At 40.0% G+C, this 14,454-nt stretch overlaps 1 protein-coding gene across 3 annotated transcripts in view; it reads right to left on the reverse strand.

Annotated features, from left to right (window-relative positions):
- POU2F1 (POU class 2 homeobox 1) overlaps positions 1-14,454 on the reverse strand; it is a 182,551-nt gene that overhangs the window by 46,573 nt on the left and 121,524 nt on the right. For all 3 annotated transcript variants that reach the window (XM_086693451.1, XM_086693452.1, XM_025926269.2), the window contains one exon: positions 632-732. In XM_086693451.1, coding sequence (XP_086549577.1) covers positions 632-732 — 101 coding nt within the window. The remainder of the gene's footprint in view (positions 1-631; positions 733-14,454) is intronic.

The following is a 14,454-nucleotide window of genomic DNA, read 5'->3' on the forward strand; positions in this document are numbered from 1 at the left end:
TGTAGAAGTTTCTCTACTTTCAGAAACACAAACCTATGCACCTGACCAAAGTCTGTCAACTAGGGCCTCCCTCTAATAGAAGATGCTAATGGCTGCCTGCACACTATCCCTTTGAATTTATAGAATAAATAGGCTTTAGAGGGCCTTTCTAAAATTTCACCTGTTTCAATCACAGGAGCTTCTTTTATATAAAGCGTAGGTAGTCTAAAAACATATTTTATGAGCTCAGAAGACATATGAAGATACATTTTATGAAGACATATTCTGAACTGAGAGCCTTACTCAGCAGGTCTCAGGCAATGGTGACTACATCCTTTTGGATGACTTTGTAATTTACTACCTTCAGTGAGCCATCACAGACCCACAGGGACAAAAACAGTAACCCCGTTGTTATATACATTCCATTCATAACAAAGAATTCCTTTTTTTCACACAGCTGCGGGGTCAATAGCTATATAGTCAATTAAGCTACAGGATTCCAGCCGAACCATTCAGAAGGACACAATTAGGTGCGATTAGCACAGGCTTTAATCAATGTAAAAAGTCCCACACACTGAAGTAACTTCCCCAGGCCCTCGCATTTCATGCCTCCACTTGTTACCCTCCCTGATGGTTGAGCAGAGCATCCTACCTGATGGAGATGTCCCAGAAAAGCCTGGGCCTGGGCCGTTGAGATTGCTCCCCCAACAGGCACGGGCTGCTTCTGAAAGTCCAGACCATTGGTTTGTGTGCCTGGAAAGCAAGCACGATAATGTAACTATTAAAAACAAACTCAACTGAAATAAAGCACTAGCCTTCAGTCACCAGCACTGATCAGTCATCAGTTTTGTAGAAGCACTTTCCTAAGTACCTCCAAGGACGAGAGGGATTTAAAAGAAAAAGGACATACAGTAAAATGATTTCTCTACTAAAGGGAGGGCGGCGGGACAAATAAATGAACACTAAGCATAAGAAACAGAAACTAAAATATAAAAAATGAATCCCAGCCATAAACACGGTGTTAGAGAATTTGGAAGTGAATGCAGTGTTTGGGGTCAGAATAAGCACGGCACTTATAAGGAAGAGATTATTGTCACTATCACTGTTGGGAAGAATGGTAGAAGACAGACTTCTAAAGAGGGACTGAAGTGCTCTTCTGGTCCCCAATTCTCCATATTTGGCATGGACAGAAGAAACCCACTGGTGACTTTGCAAGATGATTTATTCTTAACTTATGCTTTTACTACATGACAATCTCATGGCGAAAACAACCATTTGCAGAACATTTTTAATAATTTCTTCATTTCCAAAGTATAAACTGCTGCACATATTTAATTAGCAAGACCTCTGCTGTAACTATCATCTTCTAAATGTCATCCTGTGCTTTTTAACCACCGATGCTGCAATCAGATGTTAGAAGAGGACGGACTAATTTATGGAAAGACATATCATCCTAATACTCAAATATTTTTTAAGGATATAATACATGGTTTTCAAACTACAATATCCAGGTATTATTTAGAAATAACCAGAATTCTTTGTACTCAACAAAATATAACAGACTCCAGGAACCTGCAAGAATCACTGAGGCACATGAAGGTGGTACTGACTTGCCATTTCCTACCACTCAAACAACCCATCTGCCCGTCCTCACTCCTGTGTGTGCACACATGGAGCACACCTGTTGACACCTGTTGGGACAGGACGAGGCAGAACATTAAAGTAGTATTTCTAAACGGCTACTAACTTCTGCCTCTATATACTCTCATTTCTAGCACACGAATCACTTTAATAAGAATAATGAGGTAGATCACATGACTCAAAAGACCTATTTAAGGTTTCCGTGAGATAATTATAAAAGGAGTGTCCATATATTTCCACCTGCTTAAACCCTCATAGTGTATCGTTCTCTTATGGTTTTTTCCTAAAGTTTCCCATAAATAGTAAATTAAAGAACTACCTAGACATAAACCTTTAATCAAGTTAAAAGGGTACATACTTGTGTCAAGTAGTGAGAAACTAGTGTGAAATAAAACTTAAAGTAATTAATTAGGGTCACCTTCATGAGCCACGTACAGAAGTTTCATGATTTGAAAGTTGCACATTTTGTCATTAGCCACTGGTCTCCATCTCCATGCAGAAAATCATTAATGCTCAATATATATTACATAAATGCATTAGACTGAAAGAAGATGAGATTTTGAAAAACAGAGACAAGCGGTTAATTAACACATCGCCAATACAGGAAGTCTTCCAGAACCAAATATTTCACTCTCATGGAGATCCTAAAAATTCTATACACTGGTTCCACTTGCAAGTTCCCACAAAAATGAGAAGCTTGTGAATCACAAAGCACTATAACACACGATTGACGGATTTCTATCCTTGGTACAGAGCCTGCCATATTACTTATTACCAAATAAGTAATACTATTTAGGTGCCCTGTCTCTACCTCTTGGGGGGGGGGGGGATGCATAAAGGCATGGTATCTAAAGCCAGCAAAGTGAAAGGACATTCTTAGACAATTCAATTAAACAGAGATAAATTCAATTCAGATAAATAGAGATTTAAGATGCAAAAGCAGGTATTTTTTTTAAGTAAAACTCTGAGGCTCCCCTATAAGGTAAGGGATGGAAGAAAGGAGGTATCACGGGGAAATCATTCTTGTAAAACATAAAGACCTAACCTGGGCTAAAAGGAAAGAAGAAAACACACACACACACGCGCACACACACACACACACGTGTCAGACTTGAGTATGAAGACGGTACAGGGAGACAGGATGTTGGGAGTCAAACCAAATGTGTGCCAGAGAAAACAGGAACATAAATAAGGAACTGGGGGTATTAACAGCTTGGGAGAGAAGGTGAATTGTGTAAGAAGATTAACATAAGATATACAGAGTTTGAGAAACCCCAAAACAACGTAAGAAAAGTGACCCAGAAGGCATTTAGAAATGACAGAGGCCAGAGGTAAAGACTCTATAAAGTTGCCACCGGAGCAGTGTTACTGAGGTGAACCTTGGAGATCTTGAATCCAACCTCCTTATTTTACTGGAACAAACAGATTAAGGAATCTTAAGTGAATTATTCAAAATGTCACAGCTAGTTAGTGGAAGAGCCCAGACAAGGACAGGGTCCCCTGCTTATATCATTCACAGGGAAGTGATAGGTGAAATCTGAAGAGTAAAAGTGTCAACCAACTAAGAGTGGATGTAGAGCAAAGAAGCCTGAAGAGGGCACCTACATTAGGAAATGTAAAGACAAAGATTAAGCAGTTAGAATACAGAAAAAAAATCCCTTAGGACTAGGGTGCCTCAGGAGCCTTGTAGCCAAAGCAAGCTACAAGGACAGGGTAGTTTACTGCTGTCAAATGGTACAGAAAAAGAGCAAATACTAAGAAATTAAACCAAAGATAATAGATAAAAGGGAATAAAGGAAAGACCAACAATAATCAAAGAGGGAAAAAACCCCACATAATAGAAACACCAACTCGGTTCTTTCAAAAGAAGCGTATAGATTATAAACTTCTGGTATGATGGAATAAAAAAATAAAAGAGAAGGAACAAATGATTTAAGGATAACAGAAAGAAGGACACAATAAAAAAAATGCCGCGGATACTATAAAAGAGGATTATCATGAACCAATAAAATTCATGCCAATGTAAGTAAAACTTAAAAATGGATTACTCTCTAGAAAATATAACTTACCAAGACCGACTCAAGAAGAAAACAGAAAATCTAAAGGGTCCCGTAGTATTTGAATACATTTAATTTGTCAGTAAAAATCTTCCCCAAAGGAAAAATGAAAACAATTTCACTCTGCTTGCTTCCAGAAATCCAAAGGAAAAATAATTCCAGTATTTCACAACTTTTTCAGAGTAGGGGGAAAAAGTAAACAATTCCTAACTCACTTTATGAGGCCAGCAGAATCTCAATACCAAAACCTGACAAAGAGGAGTGTAAAAAGGAAAAAAAAAAAATACATGCCCGTCTTACTCACAAACATATAAAAAAGTATCCTAAATAGTACTAGCAAAAATAATCTAATAAGGTAAAATATTAAGACTACAATGGACTGGGGGTGCCTGGCTGGCTCAGTCAGCAGAGCATGAGACTCTTGATCTCAGGGTCACGAGTTCAAGCCCCACATTGTATGTGGAGCCTGCTTCAAATAAAGATTAAATTTTAAAAAGACTACAGTGGATTTATTCCAGGAATGCAGGGTTAGTTTGGGGTTAAAAAAATGTGGGGTGCTTGGTCAGTTAAGCGTCTGACTCTTGATTTCAGCTCAGGTCATGATCTCACAGTTCGTGAGTTTGAGCCCCACATCGGGCTCTGTGCTGACAGCTCGGAGCCTAGAGCCTGCTTCAGATTTCTGTGTCTCCCTCTCTCTCTGCCCCTCACCCACTCACACTCTGTCTCTGTCTCTTTCTCTCTCTCAAAAATAAACATTAAAAAAAAAATTAAAAAGAAGTTTAAAAATAAATGAATAATGGGGCGCCTGGGTGGTGCAGTCGGTTAAGCGTCCGACTTCAGCCAGGTCACGATCTCACGGTCCGTGAGTTCGAGCCCCGCGTCAGGCTCTGGGCTGATGGCTCGGAGCCTGGAGCCTGTTTCCGATTCTGTGTCTCCCTCTCTCTCTGCCCCTCCCCCGTTCATGCTCTGTCTCTCTCTGTCCCAAAAATAAATAAACGTTGAAAAAAAAAATAAATGAATAAAATAAACACTTTTTAAAAATCAATTAATGGGATTCACCACATTCATTAAAAGGGGAAAACATAATCATCTCAAAGAATAAAGAAAAGCCTTTTCAATTTTCAATTAGAAATTTTCTAACTGAATTAGAAAAATTCAACATCCACTTATGATAAAAATTCTACGCATAAGAATAGAAAGAAACTTCCTTAACCCTTATAAAGAGTAAAAAGCACTCCCTTTAAGATTAAGAACAAGATAGGGGCGCCTGGGTGGCGCAGTCGGTTAAGCGTCCGACTTCAGCTCAGGTCACGATCTCGCGGTCCGTGAGTTCGAGCCCCGCGTCGGGCTCTGGGCTGATGGCTCAGAGCCTGGAGCCTGTTTCCGATTCTGTGTCTCCCTCTCTCTCTGCTCCTCCCCCGTTCATGCTCTGTCTCTCTCTGTCCCAAAAATAAATAAACGTTGAAAAAAAAAAAAAAGATTAAGAACAAGATAAGTGTGCCAGCTACTGGAAGGCTCAGCCAACAAAACAAGGCAAGAAAAGAAAATACAGAAGTTGGAAAAAAGAAATAAAATGGTCTTTTCGGATGATTTGATAATGTAAATAGAGTATCCTAAGGAATCTAATGATCTATTTCTAGAATAAGAAAGTTTAATAAGGCTACAGCACACAAAATCTATTTTAAAACTGCTTTCATACACCAAAAGAAAACATTTCTTACTAATTTTAACGCTTCCAAAAATATACAATTCTGGGAATAAATCTATCAAACTATAGCAGGTCCTAATCAGTAGAAAACTGTAAAAGTTTATTTAAAAATTATAAAGAGGGCATAAATAAATGCTCATTTACTAGAAGCCTCAACACAGTAAAGATATTAGTCCATTCCAAACTGATCTATGGAATCAAAGCCATTTCATATGAAAATCTCAAGTTTTTTTTTTTTTATGTTTACTTATTTTTTAGAGAGAGTGAGTGGGGGTGGGGGGTAGCAGAGAGAGAGAGAAGGAGACAGAGAATCCCAAGCAAGCTCCACACTGTCACTACAAAGCCTGATATGAGGCTAAAACTCATGAACCATTGAGATCATGACCTGAGCTGAAATCAAGAGTTGGATGCCTAACCGACTGAGCCACCCAGGTGCCCCTCAACAAGTTATTTTCTTTCTCTTTTTCCTTCATTCTCCTTCTCGGGGTTGGGGTGTGTGTGTGTGTGTGTGATTGACAGACTGATCCTAAAATTAATTAATTAACTGATTAATTTTAAAGTTTATTTTTTTTAGTCATCGCTACACCCAACGTGGGGCTTGAACTCACAACCTGGAGATTAAGAATCCCATGCTCTTCTGACTGAGCCATCCAGATGCTCCATGATTCTAAAATTTAAGTAGAAGGGCAAAGGGTCAAGATGCTTTAAAAAAAAAAAAAAAGTGGAAGGACCTGTATTCTTTGAGACATTACGAGTTATCACAGAATGACAATAATTAGAACAGTGCAGCAGTTGTGCAGGACGAGCAGGCCAGAGCAGAATCTGGAAACAGAGCCACATGTATCTTTAGACACTTGATACATGACAGGGAGTGCTGCTCGTCATGGAGTAAAGGACGGAGTTTTCAATAGAAGGGTAACTGGGTATCCATTTGGGAAAAAAATGAAATTAGATCAATTCACACCATACAAAAGGGATAAAGAAGAAAAAAAGCAAGCAAGCAAGAAAAAAAAGATATTTTCAGAAGGATTAAAGGCTTAAATGTGAAGTACAAAACTAGTACCTTTTCAGAAGACAAACTAAGAGTATATCGTCATAACCTAGAGAAAAGGAAGGATTTGTTTATCGAGACTCCAAAAATGAAGACATAAGTTTACTTCAAAACTGAAAGCTCTGTTCCATCAAAGGACTACATAAAGAGAATGACAAGGAAAAAAATGTTTGTAATACATACAAAGGATTAGTATTCAGAACACACAAAGAACTCATATGAATCAATTAAAAAAGTCAACCCAATAGAAAAAAATGGGCAAAAAACAAATGAATAGGAATTTCACAAAAGAAGAAACATAGATGGTGCACAAACACTAGAAAAGGTGTTCGGCCTCCTTGGAAACTAGGTAAATGCAAATTAAAATCCAAATACAATACCACTTTACACCCACTAAACTGGCTAAAATTACAAAGGTGGTTAATGTCAAGTTTTGGTGAGACAGATTCTTATTCTCTGTTGGCAGCAATATAAACCAGTACAAATGCTTTGGAAAACTGGAGGCAAACCATAAGAGACTCTGAACAAACTGCGGGTTGCTGGAGGGGAGACAGGCTAAATGGGTGATGGGCATTATGGAGAGCACTGGGTGCTCTGCTGGGTTCTACTCCTGAAACCAATACTACACTGTATGTTAACTGACGTGAATTGAAATAAATGAATTAAAAAAAAAAAAGGAAAAAACACTGCTGGCAGTACTAAGTTCTGGAATAAGTTCAGTACTGGAATAAGTTCAGCAATTACACTACTAAGGAAACTCTGGTGCCTTTCGTGCATATGCATCAAGAGATAAGTACAAAATTATCTTATGGCAGTAATGTCTGGAATAGCAAAAGCCTAAAACAACCCAAATGTCCATCACTAATAAAACGGAGAGAAAACTGGTGATGTACTCATATAATGGGATATTATATCCAGTGAAAATGAATTATAGACATATGTACTAACTTGGATGAATCTCCAAAACATAATGTTGAACAAAAGAAACCAGTCAGAACATAGTATGATTCGATTTATGTAGTGGGGACAGGTGAATCTAAGTGTTATTTGAGGAAGTAAACACAGAGGCAAAAAATGTGGAAAGAAAAGCAATGTGACCAATAATGCTGAATTCAGGACGATTGTTCCCTCTGTGACAGAAGAAGCGACTGTGACCAGGGTGGACCTACACTGGCCCCCTGGGACATGGCAACAGTCTGATTCATGGCCAGAGGGGTAGACACAGGAGTGTTTATACACACATGTTCACGTACAGGATTCTAAGAGTATTACGTTCACGTGAAAACAGGAAAACACCCACAGTGACAAAACAGTTGCAGTGCAATTTCAGAGACACATCCAGATGGCAAGGAGCAAAGGAAAAAGCAGGTGGTAATGAAGCCAAAGTGGTGAGCAGGGGTCCTTCCTTTAGTAAGTCTGGCAGTGGTGGGAGAGAGAGAGGACAGTAGTTGAAAGGGGTGGAGACTAGGGTGGAGGGTGAAGTCTGTGGGCTGATAAACCCACACATACCTCGAGATTTTGAGGGAAGGTTCTATGGGAAGGGATACACTGAAGATACAAGAACAAGAGGAGGTGAAGAGATGAGGCAGGAACTTGAAGGAAATGAGAAGACACAGAATTAAGAGTGAAAAGTGGAGGATCACAATAATGGAAATGAATTTCTTAAAAGCGAACGAAAAGGAGAAGACGGACCTAGAACCATGTAACGCAGAGGGAGGTGGTGGGGCTCAAATCAGACAGCTACACTTTTCTCAGTAGTCCAAAGGTAGGCATTTTCAGAAAATAAAAACAGGAAAACAGAAACAAGGTAGAAAGGTTCTAGATAAGAGAAGAGGTTTGGGAATGTTAAGGGATGCGGCAGGGAATCCATCAGAGGTGAGTCCAAGGCCAGCACGGGTTCCAGTGAAGGCCCCGCTAAATGTGGAGTTCAAGAAACGGGAGTCCTCATCTCCCTGGAAGTTCGTTTCTCTCTTCACAACCGGCACTCAAGGATCACATACAAAAACAAAGGCTTCCTTGCTTCAGGAAGAGTTCACGCTACCCAGCTTCACACAGGTTTCTGACTTTCAAAGCCCTTTAAGAAGAGGGCGCAGCTCAAACGCTACCTTTTCACGGTTCCCAGCTCTCTAACCCAAAAGCGAAAATCTGTACCTTCTATGTACTACTGCAACACATTTGGTACTTCTCCAGCATTTTCTGGGGTGGGGAAGGGAGAAAACTGAGCTACGGCACACACAACAATGTGGATGAATCTCAAACATACGATACTAAGTGAAAGAAGCCAGACTCAATAGCTACCTTGTATGATTCCATTTATGTGGCATTTGGGAAAAGACAACACTGAAAGGGACCATCAAAAGGAATCAATCAACCGCCTTAATTTACACATGAGAAAAACAGAAAAATACACAGAACTATTCCCACTGAAATAACTGAGCTGGATAGTAACTGAGGCCAAGACTGAAATTCGGAATCCCTGGACTCTCTTCTCATTGTTCCTTCTACTAGACCATCCTGTGACCAAGGAGTCCAATTCAACACTAATTAGCAAAGAATATTAACCAAGTGGCCAACAAGTAACTGCAGTAAGGTCACGCTCATAAGGAGATAGCACATGATGAGGGTATAAGAAATTTGAGCCTTTGGGTTTTCTTTTTTTTTTAAGTTTATTTTGAGAGAGAGAGAGAGAGAGAGAGAGAGAGAGAGTGAGCGAGCGAGGGAGGGGCACAGAGAGAGGGAGAGAGAGAATCCTAAACTGGCTTTGCACAGTCAGCACAGAGCCCGAGGCGGGGCTCGAACTCACAAACCATGAGATCATGACCTGAGCCGAACGTAAGAGCTGGAGGCTTAAACGACTGAGCCACCCACGTGCTGCAAGCCTTTGGTTTCTACTTCACAGCTTGTTGCTCCAGTAATACCTATTTTAGGATAAGATAAAATTTTTAAGTGGATCAGTCCAATTTTATAGCTTATGAAAAATATTACCACATTAAATAAAAACAACTTTTGGCCAGAAACAAAAAAGGGGGGGGGGGGGACTCAAAACAGGAAACAAATCAAAATGCCAATAGTAGCTACATTAATCTTTATTTTTCACATTATCTATCAAGAGTATTACAACTAGTGATAACAACTTTCACTTTTCCTAAAACAGGCTTCCTTTCCATTTTTCCCTCAATGTCATCTCCAAAGTGATCTCTAAGAGGAGACTGACTTCCGTTATTTAACCTGTGCAGAGTACATCTGTTTTTTTTGTAAGGGGAACGGTTCACTCATTTACCCTCTTCCTATTGTTGTTTCTCCATAAATGAACATGGAAATCTACACCCTCTGAACACTGATGTTAAAATGCATAAATGGGACAGGAAACACAACCTAGTAGGGAATAAAGAACGGTGACAGGAGGAGAAGAAAGGGGGGGGGAGGAAGGAGGAGTCAGAGAGAAAGGTGAGGTGACGCCCTCATAATAGGACCCCAGCACAGATGTCCTCTACATCTCCTCTATGCTGCACAGTGCCAGGTATTCCTCAACATGCTTCTGGAATCTACTCTTTAGGAAGACTTTAAGGGCCCATCTAGCTATAATATTTCCCCAAAACTTAATGCCTATTCAACCTAGTTTTTCTTAAGGGCACTTAATCCTTACTGAAGAGATAACATTAATATTATTCAAATAGATCAACCCTTTAAGGCCAGTAATTAAAACTTACAGGAATATGATATTTTTGTAATCTCTCCAGGATAGAACTATGTCTAAAGGAAACCATGATACTTTAAAAAGAAAAAATCTTTTTTCTAATGTCCATGGCCTCAGATTCTTTTGCTAAATGCACGGAAATAGATTTGTTACTGTGGTGCTCAGACCAAGTATCAGAATCATTCACATCACAAAACAGAATTAAATCAGCGGAAAGAAGTGGGTTACAGAGAACTGAAATTTCTGGAATGCTGGAAAATATTTAGGTATTCTCTAATTTCAAAGGAGGATCAAAAATTATTTACTGTGAGTGGAGACCTAAACCCCGAATATACAAAAGGGCAAGGTATGCTCTTTATTCTCAGATCTAGTAAGATCCTCCTTGTAAGCAGAATGTCATAGGCAGCTGCCTTCCCCCATCCCCGCAATTAAGAATGTTGGGGACAGAGGGAAGCTACATTAAATATACTATACCTGTGCTGAGGCTACTTTGCTTCCAGTAACATTTAGTATCATTGGCTAATTACATGGGGAACTTAATTTAACTTGCAGTGTACATGATCTCCTCTTACAGTCTGGTCCATCTGTGGGGCCCCTGGGTGACTTAGTTGGTTAAGCGTCTGACTCTTGATTTCGGCCCAAGTCATGGTCTCCTGGTTCATGAGTTTGAGCCCCACATGGGGTTTCGTGCTGGCAACGCAGAGCCTGCTTGGGATTCTCTGTCTCTGTCTCTGTTTCTCTCTCTCTGTCCCTCCCCTGCTCATGCTCTCTCTCAAAAATAAATAAAACATTAAAAAAAAAATCTGGCCCATCTGAGAACTCTATACTACCTTCATTATTTTTAACCTATTCTAATAGTGACTACTTTGGAATATAGATATAGGGATTATTTGGCTGTTTCCAAAATCATTAACTAAGTCTTAACCAACCAGGTTGTCCATCTCTACAATTTGAAAGAAATTTCTTTCTTTCTTTTCTCTTCTTTCTCTTTCTTTCTTTCTTTCTTTCTTTCTTTCTTTCTTTCTTTCTTTCTTTCTTTCTTTCTTTCTTTCTTTCTTTCTCTTAGTGTTTATTTATTTATTTTGAGAGAAAGTATGAGTGGAGGAGGGGCAGAGAAAGAGCAAAAGAGAATCCCACTGCCAGCACAGAGCCCAACACGGGGTTTCATCTTCTCAACCATGAGATCATGGCCTGAGCTGAAATCAAGAGTTGGATGCTTAACCGATTGAGCCACCCAGGCGCCCTGAAATTTTTCCTTTCAAATGAACGGTTTTACCTTTATAGGATAAACCTATCATTATGGCAATACACACGAGAGTTATGACTGAATCATCTCCCGTTTGCAGTGAGACTACTGTTTTTGTTTATGTGCATTTTCTGTTTTGCTATAATTATTTAGGCATAAACAAAAACTAAAGAGAACCAAGAATATCATGTAGAAGAAAGATCCTGCTGGAAGAATAAACGCTACATTCAACAAACATTTACTGTGCATTGGTGTGTCAAGTACTGAGGTTAGATAAAGATGAAAACAACACAGTCCTTGCTCTTAATTAGTTCTCAGGCCTATTAATTCATTCATTAAAGAAATACTCACTGAGTACACTGAGTATCTATGTGGCAGACACTGTTCTTGATGCAAGAGACAGAATAGTAAAGAAGAGAGACAGAAACCACGGTTTCATAGAGCTTACATTCCAGTGTGGGGAAGAGACAATACAAGTGAAAAATACTGAACATCAGATAGGAATAAATGCGATGAAAAAATCACGAGGAAAAGACATAAGGAGTCTGGTGGGGGTGTACCAGTAACCACGGTGCTTTCAGTTTCATACAAAGATACACACACTGTGGCAACTGCCACAACAGATAGGGTGGTCAACACCAGGGTATGTGTGACCAGAACACAGAAAGGGGACTTGAAGGGAGGAGAGAACAGGCAATGCTGGGGAAAACTTCCTGGAGGCAACATTTTGGTTGAACCTTAAAGTGGAAGAGATGAAATTAACTTGAAATGGCTATGTGATGGAGGAGAACATCCAACGTTTCCCTACCAGAAGCAGAAGACACTGTAATACGAAAGTTTACCATCCAGGAATCCAAATGAACAATCTTAGGTATTCTATTAGGTCCTTGGGTTACAAAGATAAACAAGTTATACACCGAAACGACATGGGGCTCACAGTTAGGTATGGGTGACAGATAAGAAAAATTATTATAATGTGAAAGACAAGCACCACAAAGAAGTTATCTACAGAAAGATGGTAGAAGGTACAACACAAACAAGAATAGAGTCGCCATCCTCAAACAAAGAAAGGCAGAACCCGGTATTTGCTCAAAGAAAGGTACAAAGTGCTTTGAGAGTTCTAGCGTGGCTAAGAAGAAGGGGAGATTCAGACATAAAGGTGGGCTGGGGTTACAGTGAGGCCTGAACCACCAAGGTAAGAAAAGTGAAGACCTAATGGTTCAGATGTAAACACAGTTTATATTAGCCACTGTTCATCTCATTACTATAAGACATTCTGACCACGATATCGAGGGAGATACACAAAGACACAATTGGAAAAAAGAGAAAGGATTCCGTTTCTAATATTATTTCCTGAGGAAAAATGAGTGCAGTTTGCTACTTTAAAAGTACATTATTTGGACACATGGGTAGCTCAGTTGGTTAAGCGTCCAACTCTTGGTTTCAGCTCAGGTCACCTCGCAGTTTTGTGGGTTCGAGCCCCACGTCGGGTCCTCCACTGACAATGTAGAACCTGCTTGGGATTCTCTCTTCTCCCTCTCTCTCTGCCCCTCCCTTGCTCCCTCTTTCTCTCTCTCAAAATAAATAAACTTAAAAAAAAAGTACATTAAAAAAAAATGTACGTTATTCAACCCATTAGGATACCCATAAGAGGAAAAAACACGGAAAACAAGTGTTGGCAAGAATGTGGAGAAACTAGAATCTTTGCACGCTGACTGTGGAAATGTAAAATGGTTCAGCCGCTGTGGAAAAGAGTTTGGCGGTTCTTCAGAAAGTTAAACACAGCATTATTATAGTGACCCATCAATTCCACTGCTAGCAATATACCCAAAAGAACTGAAAACAGGTACTCACACAAATCTCTGTCCATGCATGTTCACAGCAGCACTACTCATAACAGCCAAAAAGTAGAAACAACCCAAACGTCCATCAACAGATGACTGGATAAACAAACTGTGGTGTCTACATACAGTGGAATATTACTCAGCCATAAAAGGGAGTGAATATCATACATGCTACAACATGAATGAGCCTCGAAAGCATTATGCTAAGTGAAGGAAGCCAGACACACAAAAGGTCACACAGCATAGGATTCCATTCATAGGAAATATCCAGAATAGGTAAATCCGTAGAGACAGAATACAGATGGATGGTTGCCAGGGGTGGTGGGGCGGGGAGAAGAAAACAGACAGCTGCTTCCTGAGTAAAGGTTTCCCTTTGGGGCGATGAAACTATTCCAGAACTGGACAGAGGCAGTGGCTGCACAAACTGTGAATGTACTTAAATGCCAATGAATTGTTCACCTTACATGGTTAATTTTATGTTATATACGTTTCACCTCAATTAAACAAAAACGCAAACAAATCTGACCGTACAAATCTTGCTTCCCTTTGGGCTCAAAGGTTGCCCACAGCAACCAGTCTCACCCAGCCAATGGGCTGCTGACACTGTGCTACAGACCCAGTAACGGGGGCCGGGGGGGCCTTCTATTCTAAGCTACTTCAGTTATCAGTGCTTAGAAACCTAAAGCTTCCCTTCCTGGGAATTCTGACTCCCGAATCATCCATTCTTTTTGTACCACTCCCTCCTACTGGTTCCTCTCCTTAACATACAAATGTACTTGACCTCCTCTCCTATTTCCTTCCATTTAATATATAATCACCATCATCATCGTCATGTTCAGAATAAATACTGCCAGTTACTGAGCACCTACTGAGTCATACATCTATTTGCTTTCAATGTATACATCGCTTTTATTTATTTATTTTTTTTCAACGTTTATTTATTTTTGGGACAGAGAGAGACAGAGCATGAACGGGGGAGGGGCAGAGAGAGAGGGAGACACAGAATCGGAAACAGGCTCCAGGCTCTGAGCCATCAGCCCAGAGCCCGACGCGGGGCTCGAACTCACGGACCATGAGATCGTGACCTGGCTGAAGTCGGACGCTTAACCGACTGCGCCACCCAGGCGCCCCTACATCACTTTTATACAATGATTTATTACTATTGACAGCTAAGAAAACTGGGACACGGAAAGAAACCATTTGCCCAAAGTAACATGACTGGTAAGTGAAA

This window comes from Puma concolor, chromosome E4, assembly GCF_028749965.1.
Source record: "Puma concolor isolate L17-30 chromosome E4, mPumCon1.1.hap2, whole genome shotgun sequence".
In the NCBI taxonomy this organism is placed as follows: domain Eukaryota; kingdom Metazoa; phylum Chordata; class Mammalia; order Carnivora; family Felidae; genus Puma; species Puma concolor.